Source organism: Sceloporus occidentalis, unplaced genomic scaffold (genome assembly GCF_023333645.1).
Source record: "Sceloporus occidentalis isolate IW3139 unplaced genomic scaffold, rSceOcc1.0.p SCAF_10, whole genome shotgun sequence".
NCBI lineage: Eukaryota > Metazoa > Chordata > Lepidosauria > Squamata > Phrynosomatidae > Sceloporus > Sceloporus occidentalis.
Window position 1 is genome coordinate 21,725,382 of NW_028316990.1, and position 20,935 is coordinate 21,746,316.

At 54.0% G+C, this 20,935-nt stretch overlaps 2 protein-coding genes across 5 annotated transcripts in view; both read left to right on the top strand.

The window, feature by feature from the left end:
* LOC149306123 (protein VAC14 homolog) overlaps nt 1-12,277 on the top strand; it is a 37,791-nt gene extending 25,514 nt beyond the window's left edge. Inside the window, exons 15-19 of one of the 2 annotated variants that reach the window (XM_089539942.1) lie at nt 3,922-4,096; nt 4,894-4,928; nt 6,353-6,432; nt 6,898-7,060; nt 11,469-12,277. In XM_089539942.1, coding sequence (XP_089396068.1) covers nt 3,922-4,096; nt 4,894-4,928; nt 6,353-6,432; nt 6,898-7,060; nt 11,469-11,634 — 619 coding nt within the window. In that variant the 3' untranslated portion in view covers nt 11,635-12,277. Of the gene's footprint in view, nt 1-3,921; nt 4,097-4,809; nt 4,929-6,352; nt 6,433-6,897; nt 7,061-11,468 lie in introns of both variants that reach the window. The other variant, XM_089539941.1, reaches the window with a different exon arrangement.
* Nucleotides 12,278-13,521: 1,244 nt separating this feature from the next.
* Nucleotides 13,522-20,935, top strand: part of LOC149306124 (protein MTSS 2-like) — a 31,057-nt gene continuing 23,643 nt past the window's right edge. For all 3 annotated transcript variants that reach the window (XM_089476729.1, XM_089476730.1, XM_089476731.1), the window contains exon 1: nt 13,522-13,777. In XM_089476729.1, the coding sequence (XP_089332855.1) occupies nt 13,694-13,777 (84 nt within the window). In that variant the 5' untranslated portion in view covers nt 13,522-13,693. The remainder of the gene's footprint in view (nt 13,778-20,935) is intronic.

Here is a 20,935-nt window from a genome sequence, read left to right on the forward strand (position 1 = left end):
AAGATAGTCCACAAGGTCTGTAAAGTCCTGTAGAATGCCACCAGTCTGAAAAGTCACTCAGGCACATTGGCTGGACCCTTTGTGGCACCAGAGGGAGAGGCAAGGCCTAGTAGGCCTCACGGAGCCTTGGCTAGAGTAGGGCCAAGCATTTTACCTCAGAGAGGGTTGCTACTAGTGTGGGTGGTGGATGGTGTTGATGTATATAGTGTTTCACACAGTGGAACTTCTAAGGATAAAAGCCTCATCTGAGAGAGGTTTACAGTGTCTCTTTGCTCATTCAGAAAGGGAGAGGAGTTTCTCCAGCTCACAAGCTGCTGACTACAGTCATGAAGGTGGAAAATCTGGCACCCAACGTTGACTTGTTGCCTCACGCGCTGCGCGACATCAAAAGTGTTTTAACACTTATGCCCTCTGGACTGCCCCACCATCAGCCATGCGCACCTGCCAGCTGGGCATGTTGGTTCCTCGGCAAATGCACGCCGCCACCTGCTCTTGGCCGCTGAGCCATTGGCTGGCTGCCCCTCCCTGGCCCTTCCTTGGGCCATGTGTCCTAATCCAGCCACTTATCTCCCTGCATGGAACCAGTTGCGTTGGAGGACATCCTTTTGGCGGAATCCGCTCGTGAGAAGCGAATGTCTTACACATTTCCCACATTATTGATAGGACGTCAGGGACTTTCCATGCAGAAAGAGCTTCAGCTGCTGGCTGGGATCAGAGCGGATGGATCAAGGGCAGCTGCTGCGCTGCCTGGGTTGAGTCCTCCCTCTTTCCAGCTCTGTCCTCCGAGGAGAGACCCCCGTGAACCTCCCAGAAGTTCAGCAAGGCGGAAGACCCGCCTGAGCAAAGGAGACATTTGTTTGAAACAAGGAAATTAGAAGCAGCCCTCTCACAGCCCATTCCCCCCCCCCTCAGTCCACATGCGTTGCGGGTGGCTGTTCTTCCTCAGAGATTTATGAACCGGGGCTGAGGAACTGTGTGTTTCATGGAAAGCGTGGCTTCATCTCCTCCTAGGCAGCTGGGGTTTTCCATACATCTCTTAGTTTTAGTTGTCTTCCAGTTTGAGTAGAAAGGTCCTGAGATGAGGAAGAAATGGAAAGCATTTTAAAAATGAGTTTCCTGAAGTGTAAATCTGGCCTTTCTGTTATCTCAGAAGCAGGGACCAAGTGAGAACTTATCTTGTATTGGTCCATCCTTGTGGTCTTGCAAGAAAGATCAGTTGCGCTAGAAGGACCATGACTCCGTTGTAAAGTGGGAAGAGACCCCCTTGACCCCCATCTCCCCCCGTGTGACGTTCAGGGAGGATTCCTGTGGGGCAGCTTCAGGTTGTGCCTCCTGCGAGAGAGACCATTCACTGTGACCCCATGGGACTGGCCCGGCTCTTAGGCCTTATAGCCAGCTGTTGGGACTTGGGGGGCTGCTGCTCTGTTCCTTGTGGTATTCCAGGATCATGTATCTTCACATAGGGAGACCTATGCAGGCAGGTCCCTAGTGCCAAAACCCCCCACCCCAAAGGCAGTGCGTACTGTGGGCATGAAGCAGGATGGGCAGAGGACCCTGGAGTAACCCTTGTTTTCATTCTTTGGGGCTGGACCCCAAATTTGGGTGGCTCCTGCTCTTGAAGCTTGCCTCTCACCCTCCCCACTCTTGGCCTCCGTCTCCCATAAGAAAACCTTTTAATGAGTGTTGGAGCTCTTGTGGGAAATGTCTTCTCCCTAGTTTTTCTGCTCAGGACTGATTGAATGGCTATTCTTGGCCTTTTTAATGAATTATTATTCTGTGCTGGAAATAGATCAAAACCGGGGCTTAAAGCCCTTTTAGAAGGGGCTGAAAGAGAGAATGGTTCGAGCCTTGCCCGAGGTAACTTGAGGGCAGCTCACCCTCTTGGGTCACTCTTTCTTTCTTTCTTTCTTTCTTTCTTTCTTTCTTTCTTTCTTTCTTTTTTTCTTTCCCATGTCCTTTGAATGGGCGCAGGGGCAGTGCCAAGCCGCATATGGGGCTTTGTCTCAGGCGTCCTCAAGCAAACCACGGGTTGGTGGCAGCAGCAGCAGCCTTGGCAGGAAAAAGGGAGGATTTGGGGGAAGAGGAGGAGAGAGAGGAAAAGCAGAGAGGGATGGAGGGAGAGGAGTGCCTGTTGGATCCACAGAAAGGCCTTCCCCAGAGTGAATTTCATTTTCCGTTTCAGGTGTAGAGGAAGAAAACTCTTTGGGATTCTTGGGCTTGTTCAGCAGAGATTCCTGGGATGAAGCCTCCAGAAAGGTGTTGGGTCAGGAAATGAATGAAGTCTGGGTGAAAAAGCTGGCAAATTAGGTCTCAAAGTGGGCAAGAGAGAGAGAGAGGATGGAGCCCCTTTTTGGGGAGGAAGGGACAGATGGAGAAGCCCCCGTCTCTCTCTTGGGAGCATGTGCTGCCCACCTTCCTTGACCACTTCCCTGGCCTGGCTCCACACAGCCTTCCTTGCCATCCAGCGCATCCTTCCGTCCCCATGAAGAGGCCCTTTGTGGTCCAAGCGGCCTGGAATGACTGCTCCCTTAAGCGCAAGAGAAATGCATTGGCCTAATGCCAGTTGCCGGCCTCAGCCAGAGCAACCAGACTCATGAAAGCAGTCACTGAAGGACTGGCCATTGCTACCTGGGTAAAACCCAGTCTGCTCTAGCTGGCATTAGGGCCATTTTATAGAGGGATAGCAAAGGCTTAAGGCTGTGCTGCCTGCCAGGTGCCTGGTGTTCCTCTCCATGTTTCCTGAGCCTTTGCCCTTCCCTTCAAGGCCGTTTGTGGAAGAGCCGGGCTTTGGATCCAGCTTCAGCCCCTTCACAACCCCCCTCCCACTCCTTTCAATTTGCTGTAAAACATCTGATAAACCTCAAAATTGCTTTTATTAATCCAGGACAGATTGGGCCAGAGAGGGCAGGGGAGATGGGGAAGGAGGCTGCTCTTGCTAGGTCCCAGAGAGTGGGCCAGAAGGGAAGAGAGGGCACCAAGGCACACTCTCTCAGCTCCTCTTGGAAAAAGGCAACTGATGGAGACCCAGCAAAGAACCTGGTGCAGCTCCAAACATTCCTCTGTCTCTCTGCCCTGTCTTTCCTCCTTACCTGTTTTTGGACCATGGAGGATGGTTTGTTGCTACAAGACTGTGCCTTCTGTACCTTCTCTTGCCCCCCCCCCCCAGTCTCCCAAAATGTTGTTATGGGATGCAGGCTGCCAGATGCCAAGAGACCTATGTAGAGACACCAATGGGAGGGATGGTGTCTGCTTTGGGAATCACCTTTTGCTTTTCCATTTTCTATACATATCAGTTTTGTGGAAGAGGAATATGTGAAGATGTTTGTGGATGGGCATGCAGGGAAACCTCCTTTCTTCATTCAGCACCGTGTACATGTTTCTCGTGGGACCTACCTCTCAAACTTTCCAAGCTGAGCAGCAGCATTGCTGTAGTCTTGTGCTAATCCTGGTTGCCACATTTCTGCCACAACCCAGTGACCTCTTCTGGCTAGCTTTCTTGAAAAGCTCCTCTCTGAATCCTGTTTTATTACCAATATTGCCTGTACAACAATCTGGCACACAGTGTGACCCATTCACCCTCTGGCCTGAACGCCCCATGGGTTGCCCAGCCAGAGCACACCCACTGAACCATTGGTTGAAAGGTAAGTGAACACATTGGTAAATCCCATGGATCCTATGGGTCTGCTCTCACTGGAGACCAACCTGAACAATTAAGGCCAGAGCTATAAGATGCCATGAGAGTGAGGGACCTGGTTGCTGCCATTTGGGGAGCAGGTGTGGAGCTGCCCAAGATGTTTCTCAGCTTTGTGGAACTGGGTTTGGTGGCTCTATGTGTTTGAGTGTGTGATTTTATTTTTGGAGAACCCACACACACACCCTTTTTCTGTCAGCTCCTAACCATCCTTTCTTGGTGCTGTTTAGACAGCTGTGTCTGCTCCTGAACGCAGAGAACATTTTCCACTCCATGGCAGACATCCTTCTGCGAGAGGAGGACCTGAAGTTTGCCTCCACGATGGTCCACACCCTCAACACCATCCTCCTGACCTCTTCTGAACTCTTCCAGCTGAGGAACCAGCTCAAGGACCTGAAGACACTGGTAGGTTGGGAAGGGAGGCTCAGTGTCTCGCCTAGGACGGCTCAGGCTCTGCCTCCTCTCACTGGTCAGCCTCACAAGCACTTCGGGGGGGGGGGGGAGCTTCCCTTCATCCATGCTCCTTTCTGGCTGGGCTCAGGGGCACCAACCCTCTTCCTTCAGAGAGATTGCACCCAGCCTCATGGGGGTCTCATGGGGTTTTGCTGAAGCCAGGGAGTCCTTTGTATATTTTGATGAGAAATAAGGGTCAAGAGAATCTTGGGGTTAAACTGAAGTCATTGTGGCTAATGCATAGGAAGCACTCCCAAATGAGCACCACAGTCAACAGATGGAGGAGTGGGGGTAGCAATGGGGCAGCCTTTGAGAGAAGGGTGAAAATGGGGCATGAGATGCTGTATGACCTCTGGGACCTTCTTGTCCCCTGTAACCCCTCTGTTCTACCCAGGGCTCAGTCTAGGATCAAGGGCTACATGGACAGCTTGGGGTGCCAGGCTCCATGCTCACCTGGCTAATTTAGGAGATCCACCTGGTAGTGCAGATGTGCAGGAAGTAGCCTGCTTTGTGGTAGTTGAGCGCATGGCATTGGCCTCCGTTCCTTTGCCCTCTGAGGGGGCTGTGCCCAGAGCCAGGTTCCTAGGTGGGTGTGAGAGAACGGGACTTGTGTGGCATGGATCAGCCTTGCCCATATATGGGCACATGGTGCTGTGTCTCCCCAGGAAAGCCGGAACCTCTTCTGCTGCCTATACCGCTCCTGGTGCCACAACCCTGTGACCACCGTCTCCCTCTGCTTCCTTACCCAGAACTACAAGCACGCCTACGACCTCATCCAGAAGTTGTATCCTTCCAGTGTGTCTATGTGCCAGCTGCATTGGGTTGTCTAAAGCAGCCACAGGAACCAGCAGCTCTGCAGCAGCCTAGTTGAACAGCCGATTCGAAATGGCTGGGCCCGAGGTCCTTTGTACAGTGTGTGTCTCCACCTCCATTAAGGGCTGGAAGCATAAGCCACACTCTGCTCTTGCAGCAACTTCAGTCTGCTTTAACTGCTGTGGCTCCCTCCTAGGATTTGTAGTTTGATGAAGGCCTTTGAGTTCACTGCTATATAGGGGGAGTGTTGAAGCCATGGGGAAAAAGATGGAGTTATTTCAGTTGTATGAACTTTGTCTTATTTAGGCTAGGATATAGGATGGCAGTTGTACAGCCCTGTAAGGGTTATTAGATTGCAACTCCCAGTATTCCTCAGAAGTGGCTATGCTGGCTGCTGGGAGCTGCAGTCAGATGGCATCTGGAGGGGACAGGGGCTGATGCCCAGTACCCTCTGTCAAAGGCTTCTTGGGAAAAGGTGAGTTTTGAGGGCAGTTAGTAACATTTCAGTTCAGGAGAGGCCTCTTGAGTGGAAACATCTTGGAGAGGCCCATTTCGTGGGTGGGGGCTTTGTTTCTGTTGCTGGGTCTTTGGAGAGGCGTCTCCCTCCTGTGGCCTGAACTAATTTTAGCCTCTCGGGGCAGTGGGTTAGGGAGCGGGTTTTTGGGCGTTTAAAATCGGTCCTCACTCCGTGAGAATTCTTCCATGCAAATGCCACTTCCATGCTCAGACAGATGGGAGGCTGCATTCTCAGCAACTGCCACGCTCTTGGCATAGCAGGCAAAACCCACCCTAAGCATTTATTTTTAGTTTGAGAAACATTTCTAGATTGCCTTGTAGCTCCCAGTGGGATTTTGTACAACAGAGGGAAAGAAGTAGGGAAATCTTTCTGTCCCCACAGATGGGACCTTTTGGAGGGCATGGAGAGAGGTGGACCTTTGGGTACTGGAGGCCTCCTCTGCGCACCTCTTGCTCCACTTTGCAAAGCAGAACTTGGACCTTGGTGGAACAGGGTGTGTGCTAAAAATGCAGTTAAGTGCCATAGTTAACTCCACAACCTTCATTTTACTATTTTGTTTGTGTGGGGTGGTGGTGTTATACAAGTGTGTCTCCTCAGTGTCCACTCTTCAGTATCAGAAAGGATGCCCAGCACTGCTCCTCCTGTTTGCAGCCCCTTGGTTCTCCTTATCACATTTGCAGGCCACTGCGTGGGAAAATCCTCCAACCTGAGAGTGGGAAAGGACCCCTGCTGTCTTTTTGGTTTGGTGGGGGGGGGGGAGGTGAATCCTCCACAACAGTTTGTTAAAAAAGCCTCACAGGTTGGGGCCAGTTTTGGGTGCTGGTTGATTCTATGGCTTCCTTGGTGGGCAGATGAGTTTCCTTAGCAGCTGTGCGCAGCGGCGACCTGGAGGTCACAGTGGACTTCCTGATTGAGGTGGACAAGCTGGTGCAGCTGATCGAGTGCCCAATTTTTACCTGTAAGCCTCCTTTTCTCTTTCTCTTTCAGCCAGGTGCAGGTGTGCGTGTGAGTATTTGCAAGAGGCTTGTGGGGCAGCGTCTGTGTGTATTGGTGCATATGTGGGCCCCAGTCAGTCTCCCCCCTGTCTCTCCCTCATTACAAGTGGTGACACGGCCCAAATAAATAGAGCAGAAGTTATGTGCCATTTTGCTGCAAGACCCTCTCTTGCGCTTGTCCACGAGGGACATGCGGCAGTGTGGCGGTGGGCGGGACTCTGTGCAGAATGTAGGTTAGCAATGTGATGGGGAGTGTGATGTCCGCATATGAAGGTCTTAGTACTGCTGGCCTGTGGGACCAAGGGAGAGCAGGCACACTGTGGCCTAGAAATGCCAGTGGCTGTGGCCTGTCTCTTGCTGTGGGGGCCCACGCCTGCAGCCCCCAAGCCCTTCAGCCCACCTCCCCTCTTCTCCTCCTTTGCTTCCAGATCTCCGGCTGCAGCTGCTGGACGTCAAGAGCAACCCGTACCTCATCAAGGCTCTTTATGGGCTCCTGATGCTTCTCCCGCAGAGCAGCGCCTTTCAGCTCCTTTCCCATCGGCTCCAATGCGTCCCCAACCCAGAGCTCATGCAGGCGGCTGCGGCAGCGGCGTAAGTCTGGCCCTTGGCTAAGCAAAACCCATCCTCTTGCCTCCCCCTCCTCATGCCAACACTGCCAGGGATCTGGGTTCCTCCTCTGGGCTGTCCCTACAGTCATCTGGTGATGGGTTTTGGCCTGGCCTTTTGGCCTTCCCAAATAGAGTGAGGAATGGGTGCTGCTGTCTCAGAGACCCCAGTGGGCACCCCAGACCCTGAAGGAGAGGAAGGTGCTGCCCACTGAGGGCCTGGGCATTGCAGGGTCTCCTCTCCCTGTGATTGTTGCTGGTCATTTCTGTAGCTCCATTTTTCTGGCATTCATGGGGAGGGCAAATTAGCATCAGTGGCTGGGGTGGGCACTGTCTGGCAGGGTGCCATACTGGGGCAGTTGGTGAAGCCTCCTGGCAGGATGCCATTGCTGCACTGGGACGAAGGCATCCACGTCTCGTGACACCAGAGGCAAAGGAGCTCTTGGTGCACCACTTTAGATCAGGGAGTCTCGCTTGACCAACACCCAAACCTCCCACTCCAAAGGGGTGCCCCATTGTGAAGGTGGGGAGGTCAGGCAGTCTAGAGTGGGGTGGATATGTCATGGGGCTCTCCAGTCCCAGAGCCTGAATGTTCTGGGCTGCAGTGGGGAGAGGCCTGTGTGCCAACAGAAGGCTGATGGAGGTCGGGGGAGGGGGAGAGCCCTGGGAGCCTCAGGCCGTTTGTTTCCTGTACAGCAAGGAATCCTGGCACATTTGCCAAGGGAGGCTTCCACTCCATGGCACTGTGAACTGTACCTGGGTGCCAAGGCTTGCCAAGGCCTGGTTTTGGTCCGTGTTATTCCCCCTCCTTGCAAGAACAGAGCCTGGCGCAACACAGATCTTTCCACAGTGCATTGGGAAGGAAGGGTGGGTCCTTTATCTGGGTTGGGCTGCCTGCTGGCACCGTTTCTTGCAGAGTTGCCCCAGGTGGCAGCTGACCCGGCTGAGGGGCAGTGGGGGCTTGGACACCGCTGTCCTGAGAAGAGGAGAGGCAGCCCCCTTCCCTCCATCCCATCCCATCCCAGCAGCTAGGCTTGTTTTCTTGGCCCGGCACAATTGAGCTCTTTCGAGTTTTGTCTATATTTGGTAACCCTCGGAGGGCCATGCCTCATCCACAGGCATTTGGCATCTGGGATGGAAAATTTTCACTTGTGGTATTGCCATGGAAACAAGCAGAGGAGCCCAGGAGGAGATGTGGAAGGCTCTCCTTCCCCTCCACTTGCCAGGGTCCCTCTGGGCCTCGGTGGTCAGTCCTCTCCTCTGGCTACCCGGGGCCCAGGTTGTGCCCGAGAGCTGCCCACTCCAGCTTCTCCTTATGGGGCACTGGCCTCACTTCCCCGGGCCCCTTGCCCCTCTCCATGCCAGCGGCCAGCCTTGCCCCCCTTGCAGACCTGGCTCTTGGCCTCAGCTGCCTCCTGCTATCATCTTGTTAAAAGACTCCTAGAAGGAGCCAGGATCCTCTGGGAATTGTGCCTGAGCCAAAGAGCCATTCAAAATGTGACCTGGGCTCTGCTGCACATGGGTTTGTATGGCAGGCAGGTTGGTAACCACGTGGCCCATGGTCCAGACATGCCCCCTCTGTCTTCTCCAGCCTCATCCCAGGGCCGGTTTGTCTCCTTCTGAGCCAAAAGGGGAACACTAAAATCCCTGGGAACTTCCCAGAGTGGCCATCTTCCTTCCAGAGGAGAATTTAAGGTCTCCTCTCCTGCCCCTTTGGGACTTTTGCAAAGTCAGGAATGGACTTCTGACCATTCCCAGTTTGGGATTCTGGGGGGAATGAGTGGTGTGGTCCCTCTGCAGGTCCTGGAGGCCAGGAATTGGTTGCAGCACCCCAGGACCCCCTCTCTAAGAGAGAGAGTCTCTGGAAAGTGTGCTGGGGGTAGGGGGTTGCCTGACTTTTCCTTTCCTAGATGGGAATTAGGTTTCCCTGCTCAGTTCCATTGGTGGCTGGGCTGGAGTGGCCGTGGGGCAGCACCTCCAAGGACCTTGCCCCCCAGTCAGGAGGCCTTTGGCCAGTAAACTGTGGAGGTTCCTCCTGGCACCACTTCTCTGCACCCAGGAAGCAGCCTTCTCGGCACCTTTTCTCTGGAGGCCCAGTTGCAGAATTTGGACCTCCTTCCTCCCTCCCTCCCTCCCTCCCTTTTGCCTGCCAGCAAACCCTCCTTTGGCTCTTTCATCCTTGTCCCCCCCCCCCCCCCACTGAATATTTGGAGCTGTCAGACAGGCTGAGCGTCTGCTTAACTGTGACCTACATTCCATTAAGCATTGGCAGTGACTTTCATAACAAATGCAGCTGGGAAGCCCCCTCCCAGCGCACGGCAAACATACACATGCACACACAAGCTCTCACTCTCCTGCAGGCATGGCATTGATGGGAAAGAGAAAGACAAAGGTGACTCCTTTGCTTTTTTCCCTTTCCGGAAGGGGGCTTGTGCAGGGCAGGTTGGGGGAAGAGAGCAGAGGGGTTTGCAGCAGGATCTCTCCCCACCACCCAAAATCATTAAGCAAAGGGACCATTGGTCATCCAACTCAGGTAGTTGAAAAGTTGGGGTAAGGGGTCTTTTGCTGGAGCTCCCAGGTTTTTTATTAGAAGCCCCACCTGGTCCATACCAAGGTCTCTGAGCAAATGGTTCTGGCAGGAGCCTAATACTAGGAGGAAACTCAGAGGTCATGGGGGCCACTATGCCCCGTCTCCCCCCGCAGCTCTCTGGCCACAGAATGGGGCTCCTCTGTCCAGCAGCATCCCTGGCAGATGGATGCTCCTCCTCCTTGCCAGTCCCTTCTCTGGGGGAGACCCCCCCCCCCCCCCGGCTGACCCTCCTTCCAAGGCAGTCCATTCTGTCTAAATGTGAAGTTGCTCTCTGTATGAGAATGTGGTGTTCCTCTTCTCCTGTGGGGTGCTTTTCCTCTCCTGGAGAATGTGGGGGCGTTGGCTGGCACCTGTATCCCAAAGTGGGGCTGGGAGGGCACCTTTCTCCAGCGCCAGCCTGCGTACCTTTGCAGAGGAGACTTTGCCTGTTGCCTGCCATGGACTAAGGTTCCTGCTGCTTTTAACAGTGTGGTTTTTAAGTTTAACTGTATGGACTGCCCTGGAATTTCCCAAGAGCAGCATATAAATTTATTCCATTAATTTGTGGCAGTGGTTTGGCCACAGAGAAGGCTCACTCTCTCTCTCTTTCCCCATCAGCTGCTGGCTACTGAAGCTTCAGGATAGGCTTTCTGGGCCAGCCTTGACTCTGTGACCACTGGGCTGCCAGGAGCCACAAGGGGCAGAGGGCTAGCCCTGGAGTGCCTTCTCTCACCTGTCCAAGGCTGCGGGTGGCCCTGGCAGGGGCTCTGCAAGCCAAGTCCTCCTTGTGGGGCCACCAGCCTGGCCCAAGTTGAGCCAAGGCAGCAGCGGGTGGCCATCCCCCTTGGGCCAGGGCTGCTCAAAACAGGTCTCCTGAAGCATCCCATCCCTCTCTCTTCAGTTCAGGCCAGGCTTCTGCACAAGGCCTGGTGCCTATCGAGTCTTTCCATTGCTCTGGAAACCCATAATCTGTATATCCCACGGTTTGCAATGCCCTGGGGCTGGTTGCCAAGGCCCAGAGTCTTCTCAAATGGTATTTCATGTTTCCCCACTTTGGAAAATGAGTTTTCAAGGTGTTTGGGACAGACGCCGACACCGCTGCTGCTTTGTGGGTTCCAGGGAAAGAGACAGGACTGGGAAAACCATCTCCTTTCTGGGAGCAGCTGATGTCAGCAAGACTTTGGGCGCTTGGAGGTCTCTCGCTTGGCTTGCTGAGGGAGCAGGCGTTTGGCCGAGCGGCCGGGAGGAATTCTCCCTCCTACCAGCCAAGGTTGTTGTGGACAAAGCAGGCCCAGCATAGTCGGCCCACTGTGCGCCACTCCCCAATCAGGGGCACCCCAGTTCTTCAACTAAACTGGGTAGATATGTTATATATATCCTTCCATTTTCTCAAGACTAGGACACAAAGCAGCTTATTAACCAAAGCAGATGAAAACCTTTTTCAATCTGTTCATTTGGGCTGAACAGTGGGGAACTGGGAGGTTTAAAGGAGTGACCACTACCTGCCTCCCTTCAAAATGGGCATTGTGGGCATGTGGTCTGGCATCACTCCAGTGCCCTTGTGAGAAGGAGACAGCATCCTTGCACTTGCTCCTTCTCACCAGCATTTTGAGGGGAGGCTCTGAAAAACGGGCACTTCTTTGGTCCCCTCTTATTCCTATAATCACCCTTCTTTTCCACCATTGCCTGGCCTGGCCTGTGGCTTTTGTGGGACTTGAAGCCACCCGTGTCTGTCTGCAGTGGCCTTCTGACCCATCTCTGGGTCAGATTTTGTTTTCCATCAGCTCAATAAGAATCACTGATGCCCTCTGCTTCTTCCTTGCAGGGACAGCTCAAAGACCGGCCTCGGGTTCAAGAAGGCTGCCACTAACACCCCCATCGACTACGCCGAGCTGCTGCAGCACTTTGAGAAAGTCCAGGACAAACACCTGCAGGTCCGGCACCAGCGAGCCGCCCGGGGAGAGAACCTGGACCGAAGGGCAGTCTTCTGAAGGCCGGCCAGCCGGCCAGTCACCCCCTCCTTCCCTGCCAGGGGGCACAGAGAAAGTGGGGGGGCAGAGCAGTGTTGCTTCCATACTTGGGAACAATGTGGAGGTAATGGGGCAGCCATGGGCATGTGGCCAAGGAGCACCCTGGCCTTCAGCAACCGGCCCCCGTTTGCCCCCAATGGAGGGGCTGCTCTTCATGAGGATGAAGCCGGTGGGGGGCCAGTCCTTGCCTTTCCCCAGGACCTTGCCTTGCAGCGGTCACACAATGGCCATAGCCTTGCTGTGACCATCACAGTTGGGGGAAAGGCCAGTGGGATGGAAAGGCAGCCTCTGGGGAGGCAGGTCTTTTGTGGCCCCCTCTGCCAGACTGGCCTGGGCACCTGTTTGCTCTCTCACCTGGCACACCGGTCCTTGTGCATGCGACTGACACCTGCAACGTGCAAAAGGACCCCAGCAGGGCCACCCCAATCACGTCTGTGGGTGCACAGCCTTAAAAGTCCAGCCCCTGCCCCCTGCATTATGTGTACATGGACAGATCTTGGACCAATGAGATTTGTAGCCTGAGGGCATCTTTGTACTATTGTAAAAATGTCCCTTGTTGAAATAAAAGGATCATGGGAAACTCAACCCCACTCCTGCCCCACAAGCAGGCGTCTCCTTTGGCTGCATCCCATTCCACACTGACCTCCTGCGCTGGACCCAAACCCACTCCAGGTCCATCAAATGGGGCCAATGGGACCTTCTGCCTGGGAAGGACACCAAGAAAGGGCAGGGGCTGGTTGGCCTTCACCAGGAAAGATGGAGGCGAACCCCTCCCATCATCCACAAGCTGCCATAGGTTTCCTGGATGCCCCCTGCAGCCCTGCTTCTGGAGGGAGTGCTCTTGGGGCGAAGACAGGCGTGGGGTTTTTTTGTGTGGAGAGGATTTCTAAAACCAGGCTGCGATTGCAATGTACCTCTCAATTGCAAGGCATGGAAAATGCAAAGCCCAGCTGTCTTGATTGATTGGGGTTTGTTTGATTTTTTGAGTGGGGGGATTAATGGAAAATCTTCATAGAAAATCCTGAGTCTTAAAAAGAGTTGGAGGGGGCCATGAGGGCCACCTGTTCAGACCCCCTTCTGCCAAGCAGGAACATGCCACTTCTGTTTAAAGACCTCCAAGGAGGCCCACTGCAATCTCAGGCAGCATCCACACTGGAGAAATAACCCAGTTTGGTGCCGCTTTAACTTGTTGCCTGGCTCAAGGCTATGGAATTCTGGGAGTTGGAGTTTGTTATAGGGTCCAGAGCGGACCATCTTCTGTCCTGAGGGTAGCCTCTTGTTCTGTGTTCAGACACACACACACACACACACACATATATATCAGACTAGTTTGGGGGAGATATATATATATATATATAGTCTGATATGTGTGTATATATCAGACTAGTTATAAATTAAATCTTAAGACTAGGATATGTGTGTGTGTATCTCAGACTCCTCTCTATATATCAAACTAGTTTCGGAGAGATATATTTGTTTGTGTGTGTGTGTGTGTATATATTGTGTTTAGACTCCCCCCCCCCCTCTCTCCTCTCTCTATATATGAGGCTATACTATGTCTCCCCCAAAGTGTCCTGAGCCCCAGCTTTAAGAAGGAGAGCCTTTGGTGCCTGTGGGTCTCTCTCTCTCAGGGTTTTCGGGGCTGAGGCTGGTCCCCCCAAACAGCGAGAGGGACTCGGGCCAGAGGCCTTGCCAGGCCTGAGGGTGAGGCCATGGACCATCGAGGAGCCCCCCCAGAGGGCCAGAGCGTCTGAGGAGGAGGGTCCCCCTCCGTCCTTCCGGCGCCACTTCCTGTTCATCTCTGCGCCTGCGCCGCCGCGGCCCCGCCCCTGCCTCCGCGCCCACGTGACCAGAGCCCTCCCCCTCCTCCTCGGCGGCGGCCATTCTGAGGGAGAGGAAGGGAGAGAGGAGGAGGGATGGCGTCCGTCGGGGCCGAGCGCGGGAGCCGCTCAGCGCGGCCTGGAGCCCGGGGGCGGCCCTGAGAGAGCAGCGGAGGGAGGCTGTCGGTGAGGCGGGCGCCATGGAGGCCTGCGGCCCCGCGGCGTCGGAGAAGGAGTGCGGGGCGCTGGGGGGGCTCTTCCAAGCCATCGTCAACGACATGAAGGTGAGCGGCGGGAGGCAGGAGAAGCGCAGCCCCTTCGGCCGGGGAAGGAGGGAGGGAGAGCTTTCCTGGGCATGTGCAGAGCGCCGCGGAAGGGGGACTGGCCCCTACTGAGGGGGGCGATGGAAGGGAAGGGTTTGCCCGGGGCAGCTGGGGGGATATCGGGGAGGGACACTGGGAGGACTGGTCCGGAGGGAGGGTTCCTCTGGCCCTTCTCTCCGCATCTGGGGCCCCTGACCCAAGGCCACGGAAAGCCGAGGGCCTGGTGCCTCCCTCCTTCCCCTCCGCCGCCGGACCCAGGCTCACCCGGAGGGACCCCGCAGGCGCCTCTGGCCCCGCTGCCCTCTGGAGGGCCTCCTGCACTCGGGCGCAGGAGTCACCCCGGGACACGGGACACTCCTCGGCCGCAAGGGCCTCCTCGCTGGCTGTGGGCCACTCCTGGGCCCGGCCCCGAGCCCTGGTCCAGAGTCCTCCAGGAGGAGGAGGAGGAGGAGCGGGGCCTTCCTGGCGGATGCCCCCTTCCTTCCCTGCTCCCTCTGGGCCGGAAGGGGGGCAGAGGGACACGGCGCCCCAAGGAGGGCCCGGCCCAGCCCAGCCCCTTCTTCTTCGGCCAGGCAGCGATACCCAGAGTCATGGAGAGGGAAGGGCCCGAGGGTCCAGCTCTCTTCTGCCAGGCAGGAATGCCCCCAGGGCCAGCCACTCGGCCAGGCAGGCGGGGAGACTTCGGGTCCCAGCGTTGGCAGGAGCAGAGCACCCCGGGGCAGGCTCCCGTCCGCCTCGAGGCGAAGGAGCAAGGCTACGTTCGTCAAGTAGTCGGCGCCTTCGTACGTGCGAGTCGCGTGTCGCGTGTGCTTCGCTATCTATCCTTGACATTGGGTTTTGAAAGGATGTTTCATTGTTTCCAGAATGAACGGCATTTCGGAACAGGGGCTGGTGGGTGGCGCTGTTGTAAGCCGCCTTGGGAGCCCCGTTGGGGGAAAGGTGGGATGGCAATGAATTAAATAACACAACCGGGGAGAAGGGGAATTTATTATTATTGTTGTTGTTATTGTTATTGCTTGTCTTTTAACTGATGTTGTTTGTCTGTTAATTGTGGTTGTTCCCCGCCTCAGTCCATGGGGAGCGGGGGGGGGGTGAGAAAGTTGTTGTTGTTGTTGTTGTTATGCCTCCCCCCCCAAAAAAAAAAACAAACCCAGAAGAGGATGTAACAAATGGTCCAGAAAGGCAGTCAGCTTCATTGTGGAAAGGAAAAAGGAGTCCTGTGGCATCTTGAAGGCTGATATGTTTATTTGAGCAGGAGAAGGTGTAGACCCCAGTCCCTTTCCTCCTTTGCAGTGATGGAGGAAAAGACCCCAGCCTCAATTGTGGGTCCCTTTTGGGGGGGGCAGGGTGAGAATGCACACAGAAAAAGACACAAAATGAAACTGGGGGGGGGGCTGATGAGGGACTTTTGGGGGGAGGAAGGACACTTCCCCCCATCGCAGAACCTGTAAAGCCCCCTGCTGGGCTCTGGGGCGGGGCTTTTGGATCATTGGGGAGGGGTCCCCCTGCCCCATTTCCTCCCATTCTGCTGAGGCTGCCTTCCTCCTGGGCCCCCTCTGGGGATTTAAGATGGCTGCTCTTCTTGCTGGGTGGGTGAGCTTTAATGGGGGCAGCCCCTCCCAGGATGGGCTGGTTTTCAAACAGGACACCCCCTGCCCCCTAAGTAGCCTCATGGGTGACTTACCCTCAGAGGCTCTACAAGAAGGAAAGGCCTTCTTGCCACCAGCTGTAGCTGGAATTGTCAGGTAGGTTTTGTTGACCCACAAGGAGCCATGGGTAGCCACTGCCCCATTGGGGTTTGGGGCAAGGAAGGGATCTTGCCAGAAACTCCCTTGAAGCCTGGATTTTCTTGCAACATGTCTTGGGTGATTTTGGGGACCGCAAAACAAAGCCATCCCAGATTTCATGCCTGACAGTTAAATTTTGGTGGGTCTTCTCTCCTGCCCCCCATGGGAGCTTTTGGGGGGGGGGGAAGGAGGTGGGGCAGGAGAGGAGACCCCTCCAAACTAGAGGCACTCCTAAATCTCTTTCCCACTCCTTTGACTGGCTCAGGCCGCCTTTGGTAACCTGAGGGGGCTACCAAAGCCCCTTTGATAGGGGGCCCCTATGTCAGCCCCAGGGCTCTTCCAGCCCCCTTCCATTTACTCTCTGCCCCTTTTCCTTCCCTCTGATCTGTGCATTTTACATTGGGGAGGGAAGGGGGATTCAAACCATGTTCTCTTTTGCTTTAAATATAGGCTTCCTAATCACCATGACCCACTTTTTTCCTCCTGTCTGTTGCTGCTTCTTCCTTTCCTTTCCAGTTTTTCTGTCTCTCCCTGTTTGGTGAATTTTAGCATTCTTGATAAACAGTGGTTGCTGATGGGATCCCAGCTGGGGGTCTGCAAGGTGGGTCCCCCCCTCACTTTGTTGTCACTCTTTCTACTCAGAAAGTTAGGGCAATCCCTGGCCTTGTGGCTCGACCACAGCTGCCACCAGCTTCAGCCAACATAGCCATGCTGCAAAGATGATGGGAGTTGCAATACAGCAGTGCTTGGAAGTCTGCACATTCTCCACTGTTGGGGGGGGCAAGGTCTGTGTGTGGAACTGGAAGCTATCTGCTAATACTCTGCTTGTGGTTTGGGTCCAGCATCACCCAGAAACATGGGGAAGGAACATTGTGCAGACACGGCAACGCAACCCCTCTGTCAGTGCATAGCATCCAGGCTCTTATCTGTGGTATTGCACATGGGGCATAGGGGCAGAGAGTGTGAAACCCAGAGTGGATTCACTGCTCTTTGGATGTGGGGTGCCCCTGCCACTTTCATGGATTGGGGTGATGCTGGCTGCGGCAGGAGAAGAGCAGTAGCAAGTGGCGGTTGCATCCAAGAATGGAGGGTTTTATTTGGTTCATGAGAACCAACGTGACCCTCATAAATAGAGGTTTGTGTGTGAGTGTGTGTTCAAGTCGCTTCCAACTTACGGCAACCCTGGACTTGTTCAGGATTTGTTCAGAGGAGGTTTGCCGTTGCTTTCCCCTGAGGCTGACGAAGTGTGACTAGCCCAGTGGGTTTCATGGTCGAGTGTGAAGTGAACCATGGAAACCACTACGCTACACTAGTGTCTTAGGCCAGGGTTTGGTTCCCCACTCAGCCATGGAAGTCCATTGGGTGAGTCACACACTCTCAGCCCCAGAAAGCCCAGTGACAGGGTTGCCTTAGGGTCGCCATAAGTTGGAAACAACTTGAAGACACCAAACAACAGTTATTACTTTACCTTTCAAACAAAAAAAGTGCCAATGTAACTCGGGTCGGATGATTTGCCCACTGGTTCATATGTGGATTGCTTCAGAGGTACTGTGTTTGATTGGTACAAAAGAGATTTTCTATGTGAAAATGCGATGCCCAGTGGGTGGGAATGGTGGCACTGGGAGGCCTCCTGGGTCAAGGGGGGACTGGCGCTTGTGGGTCCTGCCTGCGGAGGGTGGGCGCTTTTTGCCACTTGAGAGGAAGAGGCCGGCCCTGGCTTCCTCAGCCATTTCCTGGCTTCAGTTCTTCTTCCTTTATTCCTCCTCAAGTTGCAGCCTTCGTTTCCTAAAGGGAATGTTTTGCTTCTCCTTTGTTAAACCATTTTCACTGTGAATGTTAGAACAAAGCACATTCCCTTGCGATAAGGACGAGTCATATTTATCTATTTTGGAGGTCATTCATCTCTTTCCAGAAAGATCAGAGCCTCTTCCTAGAAGCTAATTTCCCTTTTCCATCTTGGAAGGCATTCGCTCTCCTGATTCTAAAACAAAATATGTAGATGCTTGATGTTTTGTAATATGGCTACTCAGTCATACCTGTCTTGTTTGCTTGTGCTGAATGTTGCTTTTGTGGCTCCACTAAGGTTACGGACAAATATAAATGAGGAGCAGTCTTATCTGTCCAGTCATTCCAAGTCCACTGCAGACATTTTGTTATATCTACATACTGTGTTTTCTCTGGGGTGGGGGTCGTTCTCCCTGTTTAACCTGCCTAAAATGCGAGGCAAGGCACCCACTGCCAGCTGCTGTATTTTTGGGAATGGCAGTAATGAATCTTGTTTAGTAATTGGCAGCTGGTTTACAATTAATGGAGGGTTGATGAGGGAGTTGCCATGGGTGGGGGGGGGGGGAGACTTGCATCCTGGCAGAATGCATGGCCCTACATTGTGTTTTATGTAAGGGGCAGTTGCTATGGGCCAATGTGTTTTTTAATCTGTTTTTGTTGTCTTGGCGGATATTGCTGCTTGAGCCTGGCAGGCAGATCTGCTGGCTAGCAGGGGTTCATGGCAAATGGGCAAAGGGATGCTCTGCTGCCGGCCAACTGTGGCTCTGAGGGCCACCACTGGCAAAGCCCTTGGCTGGATGGGAGTCTTGCCAGGCCACCCTCACATCTGTAGTGGCCACCCTGAAATAAAGCTGGCCATGTTTGCAGGGTGAGGGGCTAATCTAGGCCTCAGTAGCGCCTCCCCTACATTTAGGGTGGGCTTCTCTGCCCCCCTGAACAGAAGAGGGGCAAAGGGGGCAAGTGGAAGGGATGCATTGATGAGTCCAGGAGCAAGGGTTTCCCCACCTCTCTGAAGCCCACCAAGACCAGTCCCTTCTTCCTGCTTTAGCTGCTTTCACACGCTGCTGAATTCCAGGTGCAGACCCATAAAAGCCCTTAAGAAGCTGGACAGCTTCTCCATTCGCTGCTGGATTTTGGCAGGAAACTGTGGAAGGGCTTTCTCTGGTGTGCTGGCAAATTTTGGCATCACTTCTTTTGCAGGGGTTGGGCGTGAAGGGGCCATGTGCCATGTGCCATCTGCCCCCCCACCCCATTAAGGGAATGGTGCCCGGGGGCTTCACTGGCGTCCTTCGGAGGGGGCTGCTTGGTGCAGGATTGGGGAGACCATGGCAGGAAGACTCCATTTGTGGCTGTTTTAGCGCAGAGTGAGTCTGGCTGCTGAGTCACTCTTCCTCCTCCTCCGCAGCAAGCAATATATTCCATCATGCTGTTTTCCTTCGGTCTTCCCGCTCTTCCTCCATTAACCCATACCTGTCTCCACTTGGAGGCATGGCTCTGTCGCTAGGGCTACTATTTGTGATAAGTGATAGTCAGCTGGACCTTTGTGCCACCTGGGAAGAGCTTTGAAAGACTGTTCAGTGTGTGTGTGTATGTGTATGTGTGTGAGAGAGAATGGTTGATGGAATCTGAGGCTGGCCGGATTCCAGAGCCCTACGTTCGAAGGATTTGTAGAACAAGTCGCCTTATTCCTGATATAGGGGATGTGCGTGTGTGCCCACATTGTGCCTACTCTGGAGATGCCCACGAACTGTGGTCTGTGTGTTTCTGCTGAGCATTGTAACCAGGGGACGAGAAACCGCAGGAGGATGGTGGCTTCAGATGCAGTAGCGGAGGACTGTTGGGTAGCCCTGTTTGGGGAAGGAGTGCTGGAGGCTTGAGGCCGTCCCTCCTCCTGCTGGATCCTTGGAGACTAATTGATTGATTGGTCTGTAAGGTTAATAAAAATCAGGATATTAATAAAGGGCAAGATCGTATCCCCATTAAGAATATGGATATCCTTAAGAGGTCCAGAGAGTGCCCTGGGGAACTGGCATTCTCAGGGAACCCTTCCAGCACAGAACGGAGTCTGGCTGCCTTTCAGATGGGAAATGGACTCTTGTTGCCTGTTGTCTGGTCGCAAGGAACAGGGACCACGCTCCCCTGGAAATCTCAGGCTCCCACATTTCGTTTTTCATTTTATTCAGAGTATTTATACCCTGCTCTGAGAGCGGCCTACAAATAGTTCCCTGCCCTCAGGTGACTTGACTGGCCAGGAGGGCATTTGCTCAGCTACCACTTAGTATTCCAGCTGCGCCCGCTCTTGAGATGTCACGGTGATGCATGCCTTGGTTACATTCCATATGGACTACTGTAAGGTGCTCTACATGAGGCTGACTTTGGAGACTGTTCGATAACTTCAGCGGGCCCCAAACGCCGCAGCCAGAATGCTGAACCCAGAGCCAGTTACAGGGAGCATATAACTCCCTTGTCAAAACAGCCCCATTGGCTGCTGGTGTGTATAGAAAAGCCTTTTTGTGGAGCCATAGGGGCTTAAGAGCTCTTCTGCTGATTCATTGGCAACCTGCGCGAATTACAAAGGAGGAGGAGGAGGAGGAGGAGGAGGTGGCAGTGTTGGCATTGTCCGTTGCTAGGCCATGCTAGCCAAAATGGTGTAGGAAGGGGAACCTGCACCCTCTTTGTCTTGCTCTTCTCCCAGGTGTTATAAATATCCTTTCCTACAATAGACTTGGGCATCTGGCCAGCAGGAAATGGAAAATGCTTTACACTTTTTTGGGGGGGTTGGAGGGGGCTCTCTGGCTGCCTGGAATGTGGGGGGAATGATCTAGGGGGCCCTCCATTGGCAGGGCCTCCGCCCCGAAAGGGCCAGGTGTGACCCTGGAGAGGGGCTCTTGGGGGTCACAGGTGGGCGGGCATGAGCCTCAGTTGCCCACATTTATGTCCACAAGTCCCTCTCTGGTGGTGGAGGCAGCACAAGAGAGAGAGAGAGAGAGAGAGAGACCTGTTTGCTCCTTCGTTTGCTCATTTCCTGCCTTGTTCCTCTACCAAGACTCACAACTGCTCACTAATTCTAAAATGTAATTAAATCATCGTATATAAAAAGTTGCTGTTAAAACAGAGTTAAGTCACAGCATTAAATCCCTTCTGAACAAATCCATTAAAAGAAGGAAGATAAAAACCAGCAAAGCATCACACAGCCCTTGAGGAGCTCATTGCCACCAGTTCCTAAAGGCCTCTTAGAATGGGCAAGGCCAGGCCCTTGTGGTGCCTGCGGTGAATGAATTTTGCCAGCGTGCTGAAGCCTGCCAACCTCTTTGGGTGTCTAGGTGTTTGATCACAGTTGATCTCTCCCTGATCATTTGGCATGGGGAGGAAATGCTGTTTTGCAGGATGGAGCCCTGAGGCCCTGAAGACTTGAAGGTGGCCAGTTTTGGGTCGCCCTGGTTCCTCTTCTAGCTGTCAAACACCGTCCAGCCGAGGGCAGAGAGACTGGCATCCTCACTAGATGGGTGAATTAAAGTGGGAATGGCAGTGCTGTAGTGGTGTTCAG